The sequence below is a fragment of the Coregonus lavaretus genome (genome assembly GCF_964263955.1).
Source record: "Coregonus lavaretus genome assembly, chromosome: 30".
Lineage (NCBI taxonomy): Eukaryota > Metazoa > Chordata > Actinopteri > Salmoniformes > Salmonidae > Coregonus > Coregonus lavaretus.
Genome location: NC_140017.1, coordinates 5,768,869 through 5,796,409, shown reverse-complemented (window position 1 = coordinate 5,796,409; position 27,541 = coordinate 5,768,869). Strand labels below are relative to the sequence as shown.

Genomic DNA, 27,541 nt, shown 5'->3' with positions numbered 1-27,541 from the left:
TCGAGAGCATCCTGACTGGTTGCATCACTGCCTGGTATGGCAACTGCTCAGCCTCTGACCGCAAGGCACTACAGAGGGTGGTGCGTACGGCCCAGTACATCACTGGGGCCAAGCTTCCTGCCATCCAGGACCTCTATACCAGGCGGTGTCAGAGGAAGGCCCTACAACTTGTCAAAGATTCCAGCCACCTGTATTGGTACATCCTGTATGTAGCCTCGCTACTGTTATTTTACTGCTGCTCTTTAATTATTAGTTATTTATTTGTAATATTTTAATATTTTTACTGATTGATTTTTTACATAACACTTATTTCTCTTAAAACTGCATTGTTGGTTAAGGGCTTGTAAGTAAGCATTTCACAGGAAGGTCTACACCTGTTGTATTCGGCGCATGTGACAAATACAATTTGATTTGATTTGATTCACGCTTGTCTCAGTGGACTAATCCATTGCAGAGGCCACGGGGATGGCACAGTCCATTTCTCTAAGACAGGTCATACTGAAATTATGTATCCTTATATTATGTAAAAATAATGGTGCACCACTAATAAATCAAATATTATTTATGAACAAATGCGTTTTCTCCCACGTTGAATATGGTCGCTATCCGCAGTTCTAAAACATAATCTTCAGTGCGCTGTAGAATTGGAGTCCCTATGTTGCTATGTGTATAATAGCAAAGTTAACCAGCATATTGGGATTGAGAACAATGTGGCGGAGGCAGCAGCAGCAGAGATGAGGAAACAGCCCTTGCTTTAGCCTAATTGTCTAAGAAGATTGAGGAGAGATGAAACCCCAATTTAATTAGGTCTATAATCAATAGCCGAACTGTTAAATGTGCCTGGCTTTATAAATCATCCATATATACAGTGAGGGAAAAAAGTATTTGATCCCCTGCTGATTTTGTACGTTTGCCCACTGACAAAGAAATGATCAGTCTATAATTTTAATGGTAGGTTTATTTGAACAGTGAGAGACAGAATAACAACAACAAATTACGGAAAAACGCATGTCAAAAATGTTATAAATTGATTTGCATTTTAATGAGGGAAATAAGTATTTGACCCCTCTCAATCAGAAAGATTTCTGGCTCCCAGGTGTCTTTTATACAGGTAACGACCTGAGATTAGGAGCACACTCTTAAAGGGAGTGCTCTTAATCTCAGCTTGTTACCTGTATAAAAGACACCTGTCCACAGAAGCAATCAATCAATCAGATTCCAAACTCTCCACCATGGCCAAGACCAAAGAGCTCTCCAAGGATGTCAGGGACAAGATTGTAGACCTACACAAGGCTGGAATTGGCTACAAGACCATTGCCAAGCAGCTTGGTGAGAAGGTGACAACAGTTGGTGCGATTATTTGCAAATGGAAGAAACAGAAAAGAACTGTCAATCTCCCTCGGCTTGGGGCTCCATGCAAGATCTCACCCCGTGGAGTTACAATGATCATGAGAACGGTGTGGAATCAGCCCAGAACTACACGGGAGGATCTTGTCAATGATCTCAAGGCAGCTAGGACCATAGTCACCAAGAAAACTATTGGTAACACACTACGCCGTGAAGGACTGAAATCCTGCAGCGCCCGCAAGGTCCCCCTGCTCAAGAAACCACATATACAGGCCCGTCTGAAGTTTGCCAATGAAGATCTGAATGATTCAGAGGAGAACTGGGTGAAAGTGTTGTGGTCAAATGAAACCAAAATCGAGCTCTTTGGCATCAACTCAACTCGCCGTGTTTGGAGGAGGAGGAATGCTGCCTATGACCCCAAGAACACCATCTCCACCATCAAACATGGAGGTGGAAACATTATGCTTTAGGGGTGTTTTTCTGCTAAGGGGACAGGACAACTTCACCGCATCAAAAGGACGATGGACGGGGCCATGTACCATCAAATCTTGGGTGAGAACTTCCTTCCCTCAGCCAGGGCATTGAAAATGGGTCGTGGATGGGTATTCCAGCATGACAATGACCCAAAACACACGGCCAAGGCAACAAAGGAGTGGCTCAAGAAGAAGCACATTAAGGTCCTGGAGTGGCCTAGCCAGTCTCCAGACCTTAATCCCATAGAAAAATCTGTGGAGGGAGCTGAAAGTTTGAGTTGCCGAACGTCAGCCTTGAAACCTTAATGACTTGGAGAAGATCTGCAAAGAGGAGTGGGACAAAATCCCTCCTGAGATGTGTGCAAACCTGGTGGCCAACTACAAGAAACGTCTGACCTCTGTAGGATTGCCAACAAGGGTTTTGCCACCAAGTACTAAGTCATGTTTTGCAGAGGGGTCAAATACTTATTTCCCTCATTAAAATGCAAATCAATTTATAACATTTTTGACATGCGTTTTTCTGGATTCTTTTGTTGTTATTCTGTATCTCACTGTTCAAATAAACCTACCATTAAAATTATAGACTGATCATGTCTTAATTAAGCAAATGTACAAAATCACCAGGGGATCAAATACTTTTTTCCCTCACTGTATATATACAGAAATAAGAGCACGTCCTGTTTAGTCTTAATGTTGTAACTTACATAGGCCTATATTTCAATAAATAGGCTACTGAATCAATCAATCAATCATTCATTCGTTCATGCCATCACACAGCATACGAGACATTCATGCTTTGAAATGCAATCAAGCATTTTAGTTTTCAAATTAAATAACAAAGGGAGCTTTGTATAATTACCCTAAACAATAAATAAACCGCAATTCACAAATGCATGCAACTTATTTAGTCTGCTGTAATAAAGGCTTTATATATTATTTTATTCTCGTTAGAACAGACTCTCTGGTACACTTATATATTTGTTTACACAGTTTTTACACTGTTCCAAATGGTTAGAAAAAGTAATCCAATTGTAATATAACAGCACCTGTTTGGCACATATAATACTCACGCAACGCTTGCTCCTATACCCTCCTTTTTCTTGATCTCCAGTAGTTTCCACAACTAAGTAAAATGTCTTCCACAGATCTGACTTCCACTTTCCTTCCTGAGCAACCAGTAAACATTTGCCCGTTTCTTTTTCATGTCCTCTGCATCCATTTTGCTGTCACGCGTTATGGTGTTTGGAGTTTGTTATTACCAATGTATTGATGTGATTATGATAGGCTATAGGTCAGGCCCTATTGGTCACATGCATGCAATGCTTACGTGTTTCACATAAAGAGAGCCCTGGGTTGAGGGAATAGGGAATGTTTTTCCTAAACAATTTAGGGATTTTGGTAACAGAACTTTTCAGTCAGAAACAAGTACGAAACTAAATGGCTGAAATTATGTTGCAGCTTCAGCACAGACAGCGCAATAAACACTTGATGTGCTGTGGTGCCTTTTCACTGCAGTAGGGAGGAGAGTGAGACAATGTGCGGTAGTCTTTTTTTTAAACACTGTGTGACCATCGGGCTCTTTCTTGAGTCATTTGTGTGTCTCAATTATTTAATCAAACAGTGTGCTTAAAACATCAGACAAGCTCAGTGGATATGTAGTTGATTTTATTCAAAAACATAGGGTGTGTTTGTCTACAGTATATATGGAAAAATACGTTTAAACATTTTGACCAATCAATTGGTCGAAAGAACAGGACGACTCTCGGTCGACCAAGATTTATTTTAGTCGGGGACAGCCCTAATACAGGGTCAGTTCCAATACCATATTTACAATGTGCATGGATACTGGAGTGATGGGAGTAGATATGTATAGGGGTAAGGTGACTCGGCAACAGGATATAAGATAAACAGAGTAGCAGCAGCTTCTATGTGAGTTGGTGTGCGTGTCAGTATAAATGTACAGTGGCTTGCGAAAGTATTCACCCCCCTTGGCATTTTTCATATTTTGTGTTGCCTTACAACATGGAATTAAAATGGATTTTTTGTGGGTTTGTATCATTTTATTTACACAACATGCCTACCACTTTGTAGATGCAAAATATTTTTTATAGTGAAACAAACAAGAAATAAGACAAAAAAACTGAAAAATTGAGCATGCATAAATATTCACCTTTTGCAGCAATTACAGCTGCAAGTCTCTTGGGGTATGTCTCTATAAGCTTGACACATCTAGCCACTGGGATTTTTGCCCATTCTTCAAGGCAAAACTGCTCCAGCTCCTTCAAGTTGGATGGGTTCCTCTGGTGTACAGCAATGTTTAAGTCATACCACAGATTCTCAATTGGATTGAGGTCTGGGCTTTGACTAGGCCATTCCAAGACATTTAAATGTTTCCCCTTAAACCACTCAAGTGTTGCTTTAGCAGTATGCTTAGGGTCATTGTCCTGCTGGAAGGTGAACCTCTGTCCCAGTCTCAAATATCTGGAAGACTGAAACAGGTTTCCCTCAAGAATTTCCCTGTATTTAGCGCCATCCATCATTCCTTCAATTCTGACCAGTTTACCAGTCCCTGCCGATGAAAAACATGGTGGTGTTCTCAGGGTGATAAGAGGTGTTGGGTTTGCGCCAGACATAGTGTTTTCCTTGATGGCCAAAAAGCTCAATTTTAGTCTCATCTGACCAGAGTACCTTCTTCCATCTGTTTGGGGAGTCTCCCACATGCTTTTTGGCGAAGACCAAAAGGCATGTTTGCTTATTTTTTTCATTAAGGAATTTCTTTTTTTCTGGCCACTCTTCCGTAAAGCCCAGCTCTGTGGAGTGTACGGCTTAAAGTGGTCCTATGGACAGATACTCCAATCTCCGCTGTGGAGCTTTGCAGCTCCTTCAGGGTTATCTTTGGTCTCTTTGTTGCCCCTCTGATTAATGCCCTCCTTGCCTGGTCCGTGAGTTTTGGTGGGCGGCCCTCTCTTGGCAGGTTGGTTGTGGTGCCATATTCTTAATGGTGCTCCGTGGGATGTTCAAAGTTTCGGATATTTTTTAATAACCCAACCCTGATCTGTACTTCTCCACAACTTTGTCCCTGACCTGTTTGGAGAGCTCCTTGGTCTTCATGGTGCCGCTTGCTTGGTGGTGCCCCTTGCTTAGTGGTGTTGCAGACTCTGGGGCCTTTCAGAACAGGTGTATACATACTGAGATCATGTGACACTTAGATTGCACACAGGTGGACTTTATTTAACTAATTATGTGACTTCTGAAGGTAATTGGTTGCACCAGATCTTATTTAGGGGCTTCATAACAAAGGGGGTGAATACATATGCACGCACCACTTTTCCGTTATTTTTTTTTTGTTGCATTTTTTAAAACAAATAATTATTTTCATTTCACTTCACCAATTTGGACTATTTTGTGTATGTCCATTACATGAAATCCAAATAAAAATCAATTTTAAATTACAGGTTGTAATGCAACAAAATAGGAAAAATGCCAAGGGGGTTGAATACTTTTGCAAGGCACTGTATGTTATTCACAAACCCATGGCAAACATCTAAACATCTCAAACAGGTTCAAGGCAGAATTCAATGGATTTTTCTGTCATTCTCTGTTGCTTGCTGCTTTCAGGTAGGGCTTTACCTACGAGCTTCACCTGGGTCTCCTATGCAGACAGCTGTGTAGGAAAGTAGGCAGAGAAGCTCACCAGAGACGTGGCTGGGTGTGAGGAAAGAGGTTCCCCACAACCTAATGAGGCCATTAGAGCCTTGTTAATGTCCCCCTTCTCTGCTTCCTCCAACAGGCAGATGCTACACAGCTTCCCACATGACTTTATTTGAGAAGCTAGTAGCTAAAATCAGCAGAACTAGTACCTGGTTTCTGTTATATTCTGATAGCATATCTGGGCATGTCTAAAGTTAGGAGGGTTTTTAGAAGGCTATTGGTTCCCAATGCTTACATTGCAGTTTATGGAATCCATGAGTCAGTTCAACTGGTGTGAACTTTGATCGTTGTCTTCTTGAACCCATCTGGAGGTTCGTAAATATTTCATTAGTAGGATTCTATCAAAGGTGCAAGCCTTTTCTTCCTATGTTGTCCTCTCACGATATGGCCACAATTAAATGTTAGCTCTCAGTGTATTGGAATGAACAGGCCTTCACTGAACACATTTTGAATCAATCGTAAGAAGTGTAAATCATATAATTTTTCTTCATCAATGTTTGCAGTATTCACCAAAGTGTAAACAAACAATTTCCCGAGCTGTAAAATATGTGACCTGCAAATCTCCTCCGTAAACATTCATAGAGTGATGAAGTGCTACTCATGTTCCGCAGCAGGTCTCCAAGGTGAACAGCCTCTGGCATGTTAGAACAAGGTAGGTAAGGGAAGTCGGCAAGTCAGATCCGTAACTTCGGGATAAGGATTGGCTCTAAGGGCTGGGTCGGTCGGGCTGGGGTGCGAAGCGGGGCTCAAGCCCAGAATCAGTGGAAAAGCGCAAATTAAAGAAAGGAAAAGATGGGAACACATACACAAAGAAATAGCCTCTTACACTGACAAGGCTAGTTGGCTAACAAGGGCTGTAAACCCAGCAAGGGGACCGTAAAGAGGAGGGGGCCCAATACCGGAAAGGAACCACACTTGAGAGCAGATTAAAAGGCAAAACAGCAAGCACACCTATAAAGGAGAACACATAGAACACTGTACAGGCATTAAGGGAAAGAACAGCAATAACAGGCAAAAGAGAGTAGAAAATAGATGGCACGGGGCCACAGAAGAAGAGAGAGACTAGTCCCCTGTAGCTCAGTTGGTAGAGCATGGTGCTTCCAACGCCACGGTTGTGGGTTCGTTTCCCATGTGGGGCCAGTATGAAAATGTATGCACTCACTAACTGTAAAGTCGCTCTGGATAAGAGCCTCTGCTAAATGACTAAAATGTAAATGTTTAATGTTCAATGTATCAAACAGAGGTTTGTTGATGTTATGCAACTGTCATTTGAATCACCCCCTCAAACATCCCCTTGAAGGCTTCAAGAGTTACTCACCCATATCTGACCAGCTGTATTTGATTCACTAACCCCTCACAGGAATACCTATTGGATCCGAATCAATTTTACCTTGAAAGAGCCTCATTGCAGTTGCAGGTCGTACTTTAGTTGGAGCCTGAGAAATGTTGAATTAATATTACTGTGGAAACACTCCCCTGTCCTGGTGCAGATCGAGGCCCCACTGTTTTAGAAGATGATATAGTGAATTAATTTTGTTTCTGGAACAGAAACTTTTATTAGCGTAATCAATTCAATTTATTTCCAATTTTCTCGTTAAAATTTTTTTTTATCTGGGAAAACTTCCAAACAGAAATAGATCCACATTTAGAGGGCAAGGATGGTAATTATTCTTTGTGATATAACTATTGAAGGAAATAATTGCACTAAGAAGATAAAGAAGAAGATAAATTGAAGAGATTGTAATTGCTACTGTATGCAGGCCAGGGAGGGCTTTTTCTTCTATGCACAGTAGAGGTACAATGACCCTGCTTAGTAAATGGCTAAATGATGACTACCTACCCAAAGCATGTCAGTATGTAGCCAGACTGAGGCAAAATGGGTATATAATGACTATCTTGGACAAGGGCGGACTGGGACCAGAAATCAGCCCAGGCATTTCTAACACACCGGACCATTTTATTACTTGAGGCCCCCACACTGTCCCATTTTTTTACTCGAGGCCCCCATCACTGGCCAAATAATGATCATTCAGCGCAAAAAAACAACAACATATTTTGCAGGCCCACCGGGCTAAAGATCAGCCCATCTGACATTTGCCCGAACTGCCCTACAGCCAATCCGTTTCTGTGAAAAAGACTGTGTTCTATGTTTGTCTATGCTGTACTGTGAACTTCAAATGGGCATGGGTCAAAGTGTGCGGAGGCTTCCCTCTCCACATTACCTACAATACTTATGTGTCAGTAGGTAGTTGGACTGTGACAACAGATGCCAACCGAGGATTCACAGCCTGTAGTTGGCTAGTTTCCATCAATGATTTCAACCAGGCATCTAAAAGGCCTACGGCAGATAGAAAACAAATTAAAATAGCTGCTATCACCGATTAAGAGCAAATACTTTTACTCCTTATTGACAGAGGTGGTATCTTCTGGTTTCTCCCAGTCTCAGACACTTGTATTCCATATAGACACACATATACACACACACACACACACACACACACACACACACACACACACACACACACACACATTTCAATCATCATCTTCCATCTAGGCTTCAGTCAGCTGTGCTGCAATGGGAGTATGATGCTTGTGGCTAGATGGGGGTCGGTGAGTGTTCATCCAGGTCTACACTTCAGGGCAGGTCACCTGCTCATGGATGATGGAAGTCAGGGTTATGCGGTCAGCTTATGATTGGATATGGAGTCATTTGATGTCATACGATGCTGGAGAGAAGACACTAATAGCCTCTCAGTGAGCTGACAGACAGGGAGAAAATAGACTAATGTGTGTTTCTTGTAAAGGTTATCAGCAATAGAATTCAATAGAATGTATGATATTGTATCTCTATGGTTTTCAGCCTGTGTTTTTTAATAATTCTGTAAATTCATGGATTGTCAATCAATGGCCATATCTGGCTTGGCTTATTCATTTGAGCTCCTAGTGGACCATAGGGCCTCAATATCTGGTTATATGTTGACACAATCCACTAGTTTCATCTGTATGACCTGCAGGAGTAGTCCTCTGACTTCAACTTCTTAGCACACCCCGAGCTCCAAGTGTATCTGAAACTGTGTATGCGATTGGGAGATAGCCAGCCGTTGCTACTATCTCTCATCTTGGAATAAGCATACATGATGCACTGCAGGTATAAGGATAAGGCTGAATGCTGGTATTGTCCCAGTGAGCACTGCAAGAACAACCATTTCAAACACAAGCTTTCAGGACAGCAGTGAGAACAATCTCACATAAATAAAGAATTGGAGCGGGCAAATAAATGAGATCAGACAACACAGGGCATCTGCAGGTTAAAGGCACAGGCCTGGGTCCCCGGGGCAATGCTTTCAGGTAGGCAGAAGGCAGGAGCACGTGAGAAAGGAAAAGCGAGAGGGATACAGAATCCCTGAGCCCACCTCCCGGCTGCTGAGTCTAAAGAAAGTTCCTCATGTACGGTGCACACCGTCGTACACACAGATGTGTGCATTCACACAGACACGAATGCATGCACACGCACGCATACTCACAAAAAAAATGCACACACGTAGAGAGAGAGATAAAGACAATCATGTAAATGCACAATCATCAACACACACAGAGCTCTTGTAATTAAAGCTGGATATGTAAATGATCTCTCTTTTTCTTTGTGTCTATTTCAGGGCCCATTCTCGGCCTTCGTCACTCACAGCTAATGGATGTCCTCACACAGTATGCCTACAATGAGAGTTTCTGGGACAATGGGAATGGGAGCTTCAATGACACGGAGAGTGGGCAGAAGCACCCGTACAATTACTACGCCATGCTCCTTACACTGCTCATCCTCGTCATTGTCTTTGGCAATGTGTTGGTGTGCATGGCCGTGTCCAGGGAGAAGGCCCTCCAGTCCACCACCAATTACCTGATCGTCAGTCTGGCTGTGGCTGACCTGCTGGTGGCCACCTTGGTTATGCCCTGGGTGGTCTATCTGGAGGTAGGTTACCTACACACCCACGCATGCTCTTTCATTGGCAGAAAGGCTTGAAGCTAAAGATACAGTGTAGTTTTTTACCCTGTGGTTGCTGGAGGTAGGCTACCTGTACAGTCATGCACCTTTGTCATTGGCTAAAAGGCTTAAAGGTGCAGTGTAGTTTTCTTTCCCATGAGGTTGCACAGCAAATTCCGTACATAATCATAGCTGAAGCAAAACAAACGGACACAAACAAGAGGTTGTTTGATTACACTTATGCCAATCAGGGTACCTCTTTGATTTTGCACTTGCATTGACTCTCCTACTCAGTCCTCCAAATTGAAAACAAACCATTAGGGCCACATTGTTGATCTGAAAAAGAATACATTCAAAGTGCTCCTTTATTAATGGTCTGGTTATGCAACAACTTTCCCAAGGTGTCTGTCATTGCAATTAGCATTATGCAAACAGAAGCCTGATTGTTCTGACAAGAAATTGCACATGAAAGAATAAAGGCAACAGCTACCATTGATGGAGTAATGTGAATGCAATGTGTGTCTGTTTTCATGGTGTATCTTCTCCACTGGTTAAAGATATTCATTTTAACTAAATGAATAATAAATACTTTTAAATATTCAAAATAAAATGTACTGCATGGCTTAAAAGTGGATGAGAAATAATAGCTCTGCTGTTTAAAAAAAAAATACATAAACGTTATCGCGTTTCATGATGCCAATTTACCACACAATCAAATATTAAAGTTTAAATCCACCCAAAAAATGTCCCTGTCAACAAGAAAATATGTAAGTAATTATGGTTCCATGCAATGCAATCATGGAATTTAATAGATAAGAATTAAGATGGCATCAGCATTAAATTGTGGGAAATAGCATTGCATATTAGAACTGACAGTTTAATGAAAGTCACTCAATAAAAAAGTTCTCACTCTAGCAAATAGGCTGTAATGTTGATAAAATGTCTACTGTAGACAGGAGGTCAGATGATTAAGTTTGAGCAAAGTGAGGAAATTAATAAATTCAGATCATGAAAATAAATGGCACTGTACCTACAAAGCTAGCTTAGTATGTGGAGCATCAGCACTGCCAATGTCAAAATGTCAAACATATGTACTCATTCCCCAGCTATAGCTACAGTGGGGGAAAAAAGTATTTAGTCAGCCACCAATTGTGCAAGTTCTCCCACTTAAAAAGATGAGAGAGGCCTGTAATTTTCATCATAGGTACACGTCAACTATGACAGACAAATTGAGAAAAAAAATCCAGAAAATCACATTGTAGGATTTTTTATACATTTATTTGCAAATTATGGTGGAAAATAAGTATTTGGTCACCTACAAACAAGCAAGATTTCTGGCTCTCACAGACCTGTAACTTCTTCTTTAAGAGGCTCCTCTGTCCTCCACTCGTTACCTGTATTAATTGGCACCTGTTTGAACTTGTTATCAGTATAAAATACACCTGTCCACAACCTCAAACAGTCACACTCCAAACTCCACTATGGCCAAGACCAAAGAGCTGTCAAAGGACACCAGAAACAATATTGTAGACCTGCACCAGGCTGGGAAGACTGAATCTGCAATAGGTAAGCAGCTTGGTTTGAAGAAATCAACTGTGGGAGCAATTATTAGGAAATGGAAGACATACAAGACCACTGATAATCTCCCTCGATCTGGGGCTCTACGCAAGATCTCACCCCGTGGGGTCAAAATGATCACAAGAACGGTGAGCAAAAATCCCAGAACCACACGGGGGGACCTAGTGAATGACCTGCAGAGAGCTGGGACCAAAGTAACAAAGCCTACCATCAGTAACACACTACGCCGCCAGGGACTCAAATCCTGCAGTGCCAGACGTGTCCCCCTGCTTAATCCAGTACATGTCCAGGCCCATCTGAAGTTTGCTAGAGTGCATTTAGATGATCCAGAAGAGGATTGGGAGAATGTCATATGGTCAGATGAAACCAAAATAGAACTTTTTGGTAAAAACTCAACTCGTCGTGTTTGGAGGACAAAGAATGCTGAGTTGCATCCAAAGAACACCATACCTACTGTGAAGCATGGGGGTGGAAATATCATGCTTTGGGGCTGTTTTTCTGCAAAGGGACCAGGACGACTGATCCGTATAAAGGAAAGAATTAATGGGGCCATGTATCGTGAGATTTTGAGTGAAAACCTCCTTCCATCAGCAAGGGCATTGAAGATGAAACGTGGCTGGGTCTTTCAGCATGACAATGATCCCAAACACACCGCCCGGGCAACGAAGGAGTGGCTTCGTAAGAAGCATTTCAAGGTCCTGGAGTGGCCTAGCCAGTCTCCAGATCTCAACCCCATAGAAAATCTTTGGAGGGAGTTGAAAGTCTGTGTTGCCAAGCGACAGCCCCAAAACATCACTGCTCTAGAGGAGATCTGCATGGAGGAATGGGCCAAAATACCAGCAACAGTGTGTGAAAACCTTGTGAAGACTTACAGAAAACGTTTGACCTGTGTCATTGCCAACAAAGGGTATATAACAAAGTATTGAGAAACTTTTGTTATTGACCAAATACTTATTTTCCACCATAATTAGCAAATAAATTCATAAAAAATCCTACAATGTGATTTTCTGGATTTTTTTTCCTCATTTTGTCTGTCATAGTTGACGTGTACCTATGATGAAAATTACAGGCCTCTCTCATCTTTTTAAGTGGGAGAACTTGCACAATTGGTGGCTGACTAAATACTTTTTTTCCTCACTGTAGGTTAGACAACATCTGTGAATTATTATGTATTATTTTGTGATGTGACTTTTAAAACTGTCTTGTGTGATCTAGGTGTGTGCTGTGTAAACCATGTAAGGTTGAATCAATGCCCAGTGACATTTGCGACGTAAAGCAGCGGAACGGTAGCCTTGGGCAACAACACAATCAAGCTCATTTCAGCAAATCAACTGAGAGTAGGAAGTAGAACAGGTTTCGGAGAAAAAACCCCTCGCCTTACCTCGCTGTGCTAGGATGTTATTTTTCACTGTGGTCTTTGGCCAATGACGTGAGAGGCCATCCAAGACTGCAGCGAAATAATCCTCCTGTGTGTGTATCAATGAGACCGCCTGCTGATTACCAGGGCTATCAAATTACACTCTAAAATCTATAGTCTGTCGTGTGCTCTGGAGAAAAACTGTGACTTGATCTCTTGCTCTAGCATCCAAGAAAACCTCAATGATTCGCCTGTGTTTATATGGTCTACTTCCGTTTGAAAAATGGATCATTTAGCAGATGCTCTTATCCAGAGCGGTTTCCAGGAGCAATTAGGGTTAAGTTCCTTGCTCAAGGGCACATTGACAGATTTTTCACCTAGTCGGCTTGGGGATTCAAACCAGTGACCTTTTGGTTACTGGCCCAATGCTCTAAACTGCTAGACTACATCTGACTAAAGGTTGAGAAAAGCCACATACAGTAGGCTAACTCGTTACACAACCTTTCCACAGTGACCCTCAGCTCCCTTCAAACGGGCCTCTCAATTGTATTACAAAGGATACCAAGTTTAAGGTCGTGTGGATTAGTACACGCTTAACAAGAAGTTAAGGATATACCGAATGAGCTTTGATGGTTTGTTTTTCACAAATCCCATTCAGTTTGTCTTACCGACTAATAGTAGAATAACCAGCCTTTACAATGCTTTGGAAATGGCACAAATTAAAATCAGTCTCTCTTACACAGTAGGCTGTAGCTTGGCAACATTACAAGGGCTTATTGTTAGCATGAGAATAAGCACTGCCTTCAAGTGAAACGGGTGGTTTTTTTTGGGGCAACGTCTTTGCGTTTGTTCGCATGATTCACACTCTTGAAACATTAGATTTCTAGCGGAGAAAAGAGATGTCATGTAGGATTATGCTTCAACACAACGAAAATAAGCACATTGATCTTTTGTTATTACAATGTCTGTCTGGATTATCGTCCCTCTCCCGGGAAAACATTGTACTTTGCTGCGAGACCATTGCCTATTTGTTTTCATTTTGTTCAGGTTCAGGTTAATTTATCTTCCTAGTCTAACAACAAGCTGTGGTAATGTGTTGGTCACAGTCTGCTGCAGGAGCACTGTTGCCCTTTCTTGCTAAATGCTACATTTGCATTAAACATGAATACGTTTCACCTTCATTCGACCATGCCAAATCTGGTATATTGAGAGCCTTTTCTTGACACATGCTAGATTACCTTAGGTCTTCAGATGTTTATTGGCTTTGATGAGCAGCTGGGAAAGATGCTTAACCTCTTTCCTCCCAGCCAGCCTCACAGTATTTTAAACAAAGTGTCTGTGCAGATAGCAAATGAAATGTTGACATTTCTGAGAAAGTGCAATATCTAATGTACAATCCCAACGCAAAATGAGAAAAACAAAATATCAGGACCAAATGAGAAAATATGTATCGGGCTGCAGTCGACATTAACATAGCAATTGGATTTCTCGCTGCATTTCATTTACAATGTCACCGATGTCAGGGCAGTCCTCGACCAAATCAATTTTCAATAAGCCCTTACCATGATGTCTATGGGTGTTAATAATAGTGTTAAATAATCTCCATTCCCACCAGTTAGGGAGGAGTGTTAGTAGGCTGATGTGTGGAGCCTGGTATAAAGAGTCTTTTATTAGTTTTGTCAGATCATTCTTTAATCACTGGCAGGGCTGCAATCAGACAACTAGGAGCAAAGACATAACCCTCTTCAAGCCTGAGCTTGGCATAATTAATAACACATTGCCTCAGGACAGAGATTAATCAGACAGGTCTCCGTGAGCCCTGCTTTGCAGCTCTGGCTGTTTAAAAAAAAAAAAAAGGTGAGATGCAGATATCTCTGGGCTTGACGACTCCAATACGATTGAGTGAGAAACTGAGTGAGAAGCAAAGCACCACTCTCAGTAGTGATGTAGGGGAAAGGCTTAGGATCTGCCACGATGGGCGGGCTTCGAAGCGCACTGTCATGCAGGGATGTTAGCTAGTAGCTACACCATGGGATCCCTGTTCATGTGGAGAGTGGAGGTGGTTTGTGAATAAGAATGGGTTAATCAGGCTCTTGGGAAGGAAGTGGAAGCATAAACTACTCATTATACATTAAAATCTCTCTCTCTCTCTCTCTCTCTCTGTCATGACCAAAAGTATGTGGACACCTGCTCGTCGAACATCTCATTCCATAATCATGGGTATTAATATGGAGTTGGTCTCCCCTTTGCTGCTATAACAGCCTCCACTCTTTGGGGAAGGCTTTCCACTAGATGTTGGAACATTGCTGCGGGGACATGCTTCCATTCAGCCAGAAGAGCATTAGTGAGGTCGGGCACTGATGTTGGGCGAGTAGGCCTGGCTTGCAGTCGTCGTTCCAATTCATCCCAAAGGTGTTCGATGGGGTTGAGGTCAGGGCTCTGTGCAGGCCAGTCAAGTTCTTCCACACCAACCATTTCTGTATGGACCTCACTTTGTGCACGGGGGCATTGTCATGCTGAAACAGGAAAGGGCCTTTCCCAAACTGTTGCCACAAAGTTGAAAGCACCGAATCGTCTACAATGTCATTGTACGCTGTAGCATTAAGATTTCCCTTCACTGGAACTAAGGGGCCTAGCCCGAACCATGAAAAACAGCCCCAGACCATTATTCCTGCTCCACCAAACTTTACAGTTGGCATTATGCATTCGGGCAGGTAGCGTTCTCATGTCTTCCGCCAAACCCAGATTTGTCCGTTGGACTGCCAGATGGTGAAGCTTGATTAATCACTCCAGAGAACGCGTTTCCACTGCTCCAGAGTCCACTGCCGGCGAGTTTTACACCACTCCAGCTGACGCTTGGCATTGCGCATGGTGATCTTAGGCTTGTGTGTGGCTATTTGGCCATGAAAACCCATGTCATGAAACTCCTGACGAGCAGTTCTTGTGCTGATATTGCTTGGAACTCGGTAGTGAGTGTTGCAACCGAGGACAGACAATCTTTACGCACTACGTGCTTCAGTACTCGGCAGTCCTGTTCTGTGAGCTTGTGTGGCCTACCACTTCGCAGCTGAGCCATTGTTACTCCTAGACGTTTCTACTTCACAATAACATCACATACAGTTGACCGGGCAGCTCAAGCAGGGCAGAAATTTGACGAACTGACTTGTTGGAAAGGTGGCATCCTATGACGGTGGCACATTGAAAGTCACTAAGCTCTTCAGTAAGGCCGTTCTACAGCCAATGTTTGTCTATGGAGATTGCATGGCTGTGTGCTCCTTTTTATACACCGTCAGCAACGGGTGTGGCTGAAATAGCCGAATCCACTAATTTGAAGGGGTGTCCACCTACTTTGGGCCATGTAGTATGTATGTGTGTATATATATATATATATATATATATATATATATATATATATATATATATATATATATATATATATATATATATATACACTCAGTGGCCAGTTTATTAGCTACACCACCCCGTTCACAAAAATGGTTAGCTCCTATAGACAGTGAGTCACGTGGCTTGCTATATAAAGCAAGCAGACGCGCATCGAGGCATTCAGTTACTGTTCGATTGAACGTTAGAATGGGCAAAATTAGTGACCTAAGTGACATTGAGCATGGTATGATTGTCTGTGCCAGCTGTGCCGGTTCCAGTATCTCAGAAACGGCCTAACTTCTGGGCTTTTCACGCACAACAATGTCTAGGGTTTACCAACAATGGTGCAAAAAACTGATAACATCCAGTCAGTGGCAGTCCTATGGGCCGAAAACAGCTCAGGTTGATGGAGAATGGCAAGAATTGTGCAGGCTAACAGGCTGGCCACAGACAGGCAAATAATGGCGCAGTACAACAGTGGTGTGCAGAACGGCATCTCGGAACGCACAACTCGTCGGTCCTTGTCATAGATGGGCTATTGTAGCAGACGACCACACCGGGTTCCACTGCTCCAGTGGGCATGAGATCACCAACACTGGATAATTGAGGAGTGGAAAAACATTGCCTGGTCTGACAAATCCCGGTTCCTGTGCGTCATGCTGATTGCAGAGTCAGGATTTTATGTAAGCAGCATGAATCCAAGGCCCCATCCTGCCTGATATCAACGGTACATGCTGTTGGCAGTGGTATAATGGTGTGGGGAATGTTTTCCTGGCACACGTTAGGTTCCTTGATACCAAACGCCACAGCGTATCTGAAAATCCATGCTCCGAAGAATTAAGGCTGTTCAAATCATATCAAAATGTATTTGTCACGTGCTTCGTAAACAACAGGTGTAGACTAACAGTGAAATGCTTACTTACGGGCCCTTCCCAACAATAATATATATGTTTTTCTTAAATAGAAATAGTAGCAAAAAATAAAAAGACATAAATAAATAAAAAATAACATAAGGAATAAATAGAACAATTTACCAAACATTAGGAACACCTTCCTAATATTGAGTTGCACCCCCTTTTGCCCTCAGAACAGACTCAATTCGTCGGGGAATGAACTCTACAAGGTGTCAAAAGCATTCCACAGGGATGCTGGCCCATGTTGACTCCAATGCTTCCCACAGTTGTGTCAAGTTGGCTGGTAGTGGATAGCTCGTTCCATCTCATCCCACAGATGCTATTGAATTGAGATCTGGTGACTGGGCAGGCCACTGCAATAAGATAAATTCACTGTCATGTTCGTGGAACCATTCCTGGATAATCCTAGCCTTGTGGCATGGGGCATTATCCTGCTGCAATTTTTTTTATTTGCAGATGGAAACATCTGCTGCCATGAAGGGATGCACCTGATTGGCAGTGTTGTTCAGATATCCTGTGGCATTCAAACATTGCTCCACTTTTATCAAGGGGCCCAATGTGTGCCATAAAAAAACACCCCACACCATCACACCACCACCACCAGCCAAGACTCTTACTAGAGCTGGCCACCCGGCCAAACTGAGCAATCGGGGTAGAAGGGCGTTGGTCAGGGAGGTGACCAAGAACCCGATGGTGCCTCTGACAGAGCTCCAGAGTTCCTCTGTGGAGATGGGAGAACCTTCCAGAAGGACAACCATCTCTGCAGCACTCCACCAATCAGGCCTTTATGGTAGAGTGGCCAGATGGAAGCCACACCTCAGTAAAAGGCACATGACAGCCCACTTGGAGTTTGCCAAAAGGCACCTAAAGGACTCTCAGACCATGAGAAACAAGATTATCTGGTCTATAATCGCTGACAAAGGTGCTTCAACAAAGTACTGAGTAAAGTCTGAATACTTATGTAAATGTAATGTTTATTTATTTATTTGTAATACATTTGCAAAAAATTCTAAAAACCTGTTTTTGCTTTGTCATTATGGGATATTGTGTGTAGATTGATGAAGGGGAAAACCATTTAATCCATTTTAGAATAAGGCTGTAACGTAACAACATTTGGAAAAGGTAAAAGGGTCTGAATACTTTCCGAGTGCGCTGTATATAGTGTTGTCGTGGAAATTACACACAGGGACACTCAAAGTCAATCTTAAATGAATAATTATTTATTATCAGCGCGCTGGAGAGGTTCCAACCAACTCAATGCACCAAGGACACATGTCGATCAGGAGCTCCACCCGGGGCAGTCCCGTTAGTTCTCTTACATACATACAAGTTATATTTGCATGATTTAGCTTATTCATCACTCATAATTAATTCATCATTAATGTTTGCTTCATGTGACCGACCAATACTGGGTCATACATGTGACAGACCAATACCTCACAAGGCTTTTCACTAAGCTGCAACCTTGAAACTAAGATATCCCTTTCTCAAAACAAGGTTCTGGGCGTCCTGCCAAATTGCAGATACTGATAGTGAGGATTCGTTCAATCAGTCACTTGCAAGAACACAGAAATTGGTTATTAGAAAAGCACATGAATAGAGCACAGAAATTGGTTATTAGAAAAGCACAAACAATACAATTTTCCATCACAGTGTCTTTTGATTGATTCCGATATAAGTGACAGGGAACTTATGGTGAATGGAGCAGGCATTGGAAGATTCATGAGAACAGCTGAAAAGATAAGAATATCTATTGAGGAACATGTAGGGTGTGCTTTTTAATGTCTGACTGAACTGCAACTGAAAAACAGTCTGTGCTTGAGTCAGTGCTTGAGGGGGATAAAACAAATTGTTCTGTTGTCTCTAAATGTTGGAACATCTTTCTTTCAGGTGGTGGGAGAGTGGAGGTTTAGTAAAATCCACTGTGACATCTTTGTCACCCTTGATGTCATGATGTGCACTGCTAGCATCCTCAATCTCTGTGCCATCAGCATTGATCGGTAAGTGTGCTCTTGAAATTGTTGAATCTTGGCTGGAGGCAGGTGCCATTATGGATTTGCAGTGAAAAGCTTTAAGCAAATTCATTGGAGTCTGGACCTAAAAGGCATAACCCAGCTGGTAGTTTCTATTGAATACCAATACAATTATTTATGGACTATGCAGGACGCCACTTTTCATTTTGAATGATTTTCCACTTCACTGATTTTCGTGTCACTCAAATGCATGTACAGAACACCTTGGTTATGTGAATACTAAACTCAGAGGTCATTTAAATATATATTGAAGTAATTTGTATTTTAATACAAAATGTCTGCACATTCAGCATGTGTGGAGAAAATCTTTGAGTTGTTTATACTGCTGATGCTTATTTTAGAGTAAGAGAAACATAGAGTCATTGGTTATATAGTCCTGTGATTAACAATTAGTCCTGGGATAGTCCTGTGATTAACAATTATTCCTGGGATAGTCCTGTGATCTGTGCTATTGAATAAAGAGTACCTTTAAAGCTAGAGTCCTTAATTGAAACAATAACCACTCTCAAATTCATAGACAGAGATATGGATGCAAGGACTGTCCATCCATGATATCAATTGTATAGATTAACCATGATTTGAAGCTATGTAGTGTTTGTTTATATTTACATTGTTTACAAACATTGGAGTAAACAAGCTTCTATTTTGGGTTCTGATGGGGTACAGCAGTTGAACTAAGCTCATGAAGCATTTATAAGTTATATTCTTCAAGAATTAATAGGTATACACTACCGGTTAAATGTTTAAGAACACCTACTCATTCAAGGGTTCTTCTTTATTTTTACTATTTTCTACATTGTAGAATAATAGTGAAGACATCAAAACTATGAAATAACACATATGGAATAATGTAGTAATTCAAAAAGTGTTAAACAAATCAAAATATATTTTATATTTGAGATTCTTCAAATAGCCACCCTTTGCTTTGATGACAGCTTTGCACACTCTTGGCATTCTCTCAACCAGCTTCATGAGGTAGTTACCTGGAATGCATTTCAATTAACAGGTGTGCCTTGTTAAAAGTTAATTTGTGGAATTTCTTTCCTTCTTAATGTGTTTGAGCCAATTAGTTGTGTTGTGACAAGGTAGGGGGGTATACAGAAGATAGCCCTATTTGGTAAAAGACCAAGTCCAAATTATGGCAAGAACAGCTCAAATAAGCAAAGAGAAATGACAGTCCATCATTACTTTAAGACATGAAGGTCAGTCAATCCGGAAAATTTCAAGAACTTTGAAAGTTTCTTCAAGTGCAGTCGCAAAACCCATCAAGCGCTATGATGAAACTGGCTCTCATGAGGACCGCCACAGGAATGGAAGACCCAGAGTTACCTCTGCTGCAGAGGATAAGTTCATTAGAGTTACCTCAGAAATTGCAGCCCAAATAAATGCTTCACAGAGTTCAAGTAACAGACACATCTCAACATCAACTGTTCAGAGGAGACTGCGTGAATCAGGCCTTCATGGTCGAATGCTGCAAAGAAATCACTGCTAAAGGACACCAATAATAAGAAGAGACTTGCTTGGGCCAAGAAACACGAGCAATGGACATTAGACCGGTGGAAATTTGTCCTTTGGTCTGATGAGTCCAAATTGGAGATTTTTGGTTCCAACCGCCGTGTCTTTGTGAGATGCAATGTGGGTGAACGGATGATCTCCGCATGTATATTTCCTACCGTAAAGCATGGAGGAGGACGTGTTATGGTGTGTGTTTTTTTTGCTGGTGACACTGTCTGTGATTAATTTAGAATTCAAGGCACTCTTAACCAGCATGGCTACCACAGCATTCTGCAGCGATACACCATCCCATCTGGTTTGGGCTTAAAAGGACTATAATTTGTTTTTCAACAGGACAATGACCCAAAACACACCTCCAGGCTGTGTAAGGGCTATTTGACCAAGAAGGAGAGTGATGGAGTGCTGCATCAGATGACCTGGCCTCCACAATCCCCCGACCTCAACCAAATTGAGATGGTTTGGGAAAAGCAGCCAAGAAGTGCTCAGCATATGTGGGAACTCCTTCAAGACTGTTGGAAAAGCATTCCAGGTGAAGCTGGTTGAGAGAATACCAAGAGTGTGCAAAGCTATCATCAAGGCAAAGGGTGGCTATTTAAGAATATAGTTTGATTTGTTTAACACTTTTTGGGTTACAACATGATTCCATATGTGTTATTTCATAGTTTTGATGTCTTCACTATTATTCTACAATGTAGAAAATAGTAAAAATAAAGAAAAACCCTTGAATGAGTAGGTGTTCTAAAACCTTTGACCGGTAGTGTATATATTTATATCATTAATTTCTAAGTCCCAAAATGTATGTAGCAACTAAGGATTCTAGCTTTAAGTGCTTAAGTGCTTGGTTCCCAACCAAATTGCAATGAAATCAATAAAGGAAGTCTTTAAAAGGATTTCTACTTCCTAAGATGTCAACTAACTCACTAATAAGGTCACACAGCAGGCTAGAGGTTAATTGATAAGGACCCCTACCAGAGATGTAGTGGAGGGTTACTGCATATAAACACATTTAATGCACATTAAGGGTTAATGCACCTTTTTATTTCCTGAATAGCATTTACCTGTTACGCTAAATTAGCATTTTTTAGCGTTTTCTGTACGTTAGTCCTCCCATCATCTCAGAGTTTACCCACCTTTGTTTCTACCCCTACAGTCGTGGTCAATGGTTTTGAGAATGACACAAGTATTGGTTTTCACAAAGTTAGCTGCTTCAGTGTTTTTAGATATTTTTGTCAGATGTTACTATGTTATACTGAAGTATAATTACAAGCATTCCACAAGTGTCAAAGGCTTGTATTGACAATTACAAAGAGTCAATTTTTGCAGTGTTGACCCTTCTTTTTCAAGACCTCTGCAATCCGCCCTGGCATGCTGTCAATTAACTTCTGGGTCACATCCTGACTGATGGCAGCCCATTCTTGCATAATCAATGCTTGGAGTTTGTCAGAATTTATGGGTTTTTGTTTGTCCACCTGCCTGTTGAGGATTGACCACAAGTTCTCAATGGGATCAAGGTCTGGGGAGTTTCCTGGCCATGGACCCAACATTTCGATGTTTTGTTCCCTGAGCCACTTAGTTATCACTTTTGCCTTATGGCAAGGTGCTCCATCATGCTGGAAAAGGCATTGTTCGTCATCAAACTGTTCTTGGATGGTTGGGAGAAGTTGCTCTCGGAGGATGTGTTTGTACCATTCTTTATTCATGCTGTGTTCTTAGGCAAAATTGTGAGTGAGCCCACTCCCTTGGCTGAGAAGCAACCACACACATGAATGGTCTCAGGATGCTTTACTGTTGGCATGACACAGGACTGATGATAGCGCTCACCTTGTCTTCTCTGGACAAGCTTTTTTCCGGATGCCCCAAACAATCGGAAAGGGGATTCATCAGAGAAAATGACTTTACCCCAGTCCTCAGCAGTCCAATCCCTGTACCTTTTGCAGAATATCAGTCTGTCCCTGATGTTTTTCCTGGAGAGAAGTGGCTTCCTCGCTGCCCTTCTTGACACCAGGCCATCCTCCAAAAGTATTTGCCTCACTGTGCATGCAGATGCACTTAAACCTGCCTGCTGCCATTCCTGAGCAAGCTCTGCACTGGTGGTGCCCCGATCCCGCAGCTGAATCTACTTTAGGAGACAGTCCTGGCGCTTGATGGACTTTCTTGGGTGCCCTGAAGCCTTCTTCACAACAATTGAACCTCTCTCCTTGAAGTTCTTGATGATCTGATAAATGGTTGATTTAGGTGCAATCTTACCAGCAGCAATATCCTTGCCTGTGAAGCCCTTTTTGTGCAAAGCAATGATGACGGCACGTGTTTCCTTGCAGGTAACCATGGTTAACAGAGGAAGAACAATGATTTCAAGCACCACCCTCCTTTTAAAGCTTCCAGTCTGTTATTCTAACTCAATCAGCATGACAGAGTGATCTCCAGCCTTGTCCTCGTCAACACTCTCACCTGTGTTAACGAGACAATCGCTGACATGTCAGCTGGTCCTTTTGTGGCAGGGCTGAAATGCAGTGGAAATGTTTTTGCGGGATTAAGTTCATTTTCATGGCAAAGAGGGACTTTGCAATTAATTGCAATTCATCTGATCACTCTTCATAACATTCTGGAGTATATGCAAATTGCCATCATAAAAACTGAGGCAGCAGACTTTGTGAAAATTAATATTTGTGTCATTCTCAAAACCTTTGACCACGACTGTACAGCCCTGATGTCCCTACTAAGAGAAGATAGAGAAAGGTGTTTGCTGTCACTCCACCTGTAGTCTGCACAGTAGAAAAGCCATACTCAAACTTGGATCATGTCTGGCCCTACTGTGTTTTCCCCTTGTCTTTCCTTCCCTCTGCTTCCTTCCACAACAGATACACAGCAGTCGCCATGCCCATGCTGTACAACACACGCTACAGCTCCAGAAGACGAGTCACTGTTATGATCTCAGTGGTGTGGGTTCTGTCCTTTGCAATATCATGCCCCCTGTTGTTTGGCCTAAATAACACAGGTAATAGCAGGAACTCAGTATGACAATGATAGGTGATACTAAACTGTATGACTGCTGTGAATGGGGTAAACAGTGTGGTGGTTAGTTTGAATGCTCCTCTTTCATACACATAGTATATTCATCCAAAATGTTATGTATTTTGCACTGTATTGACCAACTCAGTTGCCTTGTGGTTAGAGTGTCCACCCTGAGATTGAAAGATTGCGAGACCGATCCTCGGCCGAGTCATACCAAAGCCTGTATAAATGGTACCCGATGCGTCTCAGCTTGGCACTCAGAATTAAGGAGATACATTGGGGATAAGGCTCTGCAATAGACTAGCGTCCTGTCCAGGGGTCGTACTTCTACATCATGCTACAAAGAATGGCTACTGCTCAAATGAGCTGTTCCTGCTCGCTCGTGCAAGGCTCCTTAATTACGTTTGACATGTATTGTTTTCTGACCGGCGTGTCATTTTGTTTTTCTCCCTAGCGACTCGCGACGAGTCCCTGTGCATCATCGCCAACCCGGCTTTTGTGGTGTACTCCTCCATTGTGTCCTTCTACATTCCCTTCATCATCACTCTGCTGGTCTACGTGCAGATTTATGTGGTGCTTCGCAAGCGGCGGAAACGGGTGAACACAAAGCGCTCGTGTCAAGGGACAGGCGACCACGACACAGTTGTCACGTTAAAGGTGACTAGGCTGCTAATCATGTTTTTCATAAATGAAGTGCTCAACACACTTAGTAGAGCCAATTCAATTAAATCCATTGTCAACAACGCGTCATGTGTTTTTGGAGAATGTAATCAAACATGAGGAAGCTAGATATTATAGTGTTTGCTATTCACAGACATGAGAGGACAAACACATAGATAATGATTTTGTTGGAGGGTCCAAGAAAAACACACGAGATCGCATTCTAGCCGGGATTGAAAAGGGCAAACGCAATTATCCTAAGGTGTTTTATTTTAGCGTATTGAGATTATTAGCAACATATTCTGATGTAATTGGTCATTTCACATGACAAATCCCACTTGGCCATGTTACATTGGCCTACTATATTGGAAGGAGAGCTGAAATGCAACAGTAATTATGCCTTTAAGTGACATTTTCCTTTTCTGGATATTGATTTGAATGACATTAAAGCGGATCAATACAGGAAAAGAAGCCGTGTTTCTCTCAGACCTCTGCATTACTCATGTACATGCATGCCTTTGTCTTGTTGTGGGGAAGGGAGAGAGAAGAGAAAATACATTCACAAAGTATACTGTGAGTCAATAAACCATTTCTGAAACAATATTGTCAGTTTAACTCCGTGAACTTTTTATTTCTGCCCTATTGAGTGTTATGGACATAATGATTCGAATGGGAATCAAATAACGGCGTACGCTCAATAGAATTACAGTTTGTTTGGTTTATTGTTAATTGTTCTTTAGAATTGTGCCATCTCAAAGAGCGACTCTGAGAACATTTGGTGCCTGTGCAGTGACTGTGTGCCGGCTTCTCTCCCCTGTTGTTGTTTCAGGAGAAGTGCAGTCACCCAGGAGATGTGAGCCTATGCACTGTGATTGTGAAACCTAATGGGAGCTTTCCTGTCAACAAGAAAAAAGTGGTGTGTCAAGTATTTGTTGTGCTATTTTTACAGAGCAACTCTCATAAGGCAGTCTTTACTTTTAAAGGCAGTTAACAAGGTGTCACCTCTATTGTTCCCATTTCTCCCCGTAAGCAAGATATAGAAGTTACTGCTGCATTTACTACTACTACTACTACTACTACTACTACTACTACTACTACTACTACTACTACTACTACTACTACTACTACTACTATAACATCGTTGTTGATCTCTGTCAGCAGATCTTCATCAAAGAGGTGGCCCACGATGGGGATGACATGGAGTTGGACGAGATGATCAACTGCAACCCTCAGAAACAGAAGAATGTGGACAATGCCACCACCACGTCTGTCAGCCACCAGCTCCTCCCGCCAACCAAGGCCAACGTCAGCCTCACCTCCGTGCCCCCCTCCCCGCCTGAGGGCTCCCTTAAAGTGGAGAAGAACGGCGACTCGAAGGACATACTGGCGGAAGTGCCCAAAGTCGCTAAAGCGTTTCAGACCGAGGCCTTACCCAACGGCAAAACACAGACGTCTATCAAGCAGCAACCCACTCTCATGAGTAAGAGGAAGATCTCCCAACAGAAGGAAAAGAAAGCCACTCAAATGTTAGCCATAGTCCTGGGTAAGTTGTTAATGTGAATAACACTTTGAATGGAATACAAAAATTGGGGTAAAGTCTATTTTACTTTCACACGTCATAAACAATAAGACAACTCAATAAAATGTAGTTGATATCTTTATTTTACTAGCTGTAGTTTTCTGACGGCCTGAATAGGTATATTATATTCCTTTAGTAATCCTTAACTTGAAAAGAGCTTACAGGCAACCAGGCAGAAAATGATGCATCAAAAGGAAACGGATTTCATTTTCATCGAGGAGAAGGACATTTGTATAAAGTTTCACTTCAGAACATGATTCAATGTCGACATTCATCCAGTATCACGGTACTAGCTGGTTTCTCCGATCTTTTCACATTTTGTCTTCTCTCTCTCTCTTTAGGTGTATTTATCATATGCTGGCTACCTTTTTTCATCACTCATATATTGAACACCCACTGCACCACATGCAAGGTTCCTGCAGAGATGTATAACGCTTTCACGTGGCTGGGGTATGTGAACAGTGCTGTGAACCCCATCATATACACCACTTTCAATATAGAGTTCAGAAAAGCTTTCATCAAGATCCTGCATTGCTAAGGTTGGCATTTGAGGAGGGAGCTGGAATGGAGAAAAGCATCACTTATAGCCTACTAAAATATACCTCATCCACGTGAGGACAGTGCACATGACCATACGTTTCAGTGATGATCTTTGAGAAATGGAGAGACTGAGTAAATGCCACACATGAAGACTTGGGGTCTTTTGTGGATTATTTTGTGGACTCATGTTCTCTCACCTGAATGTATATTGAGGAATCATGTCTTTATCAATTAACTGTTTCTTGGAAATGTCATATTGGTCTTAACCATCGTGCTTGTCACTAAAGAAAACACAAGAAGATGTGTTTAAAAACACTAAAGCAAGCAACCTATTTAATCTGTGTATATGATGTCTTTTTGATAATGGCTGAATCCCGCAAAGACCAACTAGATATCAACAAATCAGTGTTCATCTCAGTATTAAACCTGATAATATTAAACTGGTCATCTATGAGCTCTGCAGCTTTAAACCACCCACAGAATGGAATGTGTGTTACATAGAGATTAAACATTTTGACTCATGGTTTTCTCACTGGTCCACTTGGCAAGAGAGGCAGCCACATACACTGCCTTGCAAAAGTATTCATCCCCCTTGACTTTTTTCCTATTTTGTTGCATTACAACCTGTAATTTCAATTGATTTTTATTTGGATTTCATGTAATGGACATACCCAAAATAGTCCAAATTGGTGAAGTGAAATTCAAAAAATAACTTGTTTCAAATAATTCAAAAAAATAAATACCGGAAAAGTGGTGCGTGCATATGTATTCACCCCCTTTGCTATGAAGTCCCTAAATAAGATCTGGTGCAACCAATTACCTTCAGAAGTCACATAATTAGTTAAATAAAGTCCACCTGTGTGCAATCTAAGTGTCACATGATCTGTCACATGATCTCAGTATATATACACCTGTTCTGAAAGGCCCCAGAGTCTGCAACACCACTAAGCAAGGGGCACCACCAAGCAAGCGGCACCATGAAGACCAAGGAGCTCTCCAAACAGGTCAGGGACAAAGTTGTGGAGAAGTATAGATCAGGGTTGGGTTACAAAAAGATATCCGGAACTTTGAACATCCCACGGAGCACCATTAAATCCATTATTAAAAAATTGAAAGAATATGGCACCACAACAAACCTGCCAAGAGGGGGCTGCCCACCAAAACTCATGGACAAGGCAAGGAGGGCATTAATCAGAGAGGCAACAAAGAGACCGAGGATAACCCTGAAGGAGCTGCAAAGCTCCACAGCGGAGATTGGAGTATCTGTCCATAGGACCACTTTAAGCCGTACACTCCACAGAGCTGGGCTTTACAGAAGAGTGGCCAGAAAAAAGCCATTGCTTAAAGAAAAGAAAAAAAGCAAACACGTTTGGTCTTCGCCAAAAGCCATGTGGGAGACTCCCCAAACATATGGAAGAAGGTACTCTGGTCAGCTGAGACTAAAATTGAGCTTTTGGGC

The 27,541-nt window shown here is 42.0% G+C and overlaps 1 protein-coding gene across 1 annotated transcript; it reads left to right on the top strand.

The window, feature by feature from the left end:
* Window positions 1–9,189: 9,189 nt before the first annotated feature.
* LOC311105840 (D(2)-like dopamine receptor) lies at window positions 9,190–26,080 on the top strand (the record flags this gene model as incomplete). Its single annotated transcript, XM_084148052.1, has 7 exons — window positions 9,190–9,498; window positions 18,634–18,743; window positions 23,150–23,286; window positions 23,758–23,960; window positions 24,793–24,879; window positions 25,125–25,506; window positions 25,884–26,080. The coding sequence occupies exons 1-7, from the start codon at window positions 9,220–9,222 to the stop codon at window positions 26,078–26,080; spliced, it is 1,395 nt and encodes a 464-aa protein (XP_084004178.1). The 5' UTR covers window positions 9,190–9,219.
* Between the last annotated feature and the right edge of the window lie 1,461 nt (window positions 26,081–27,541).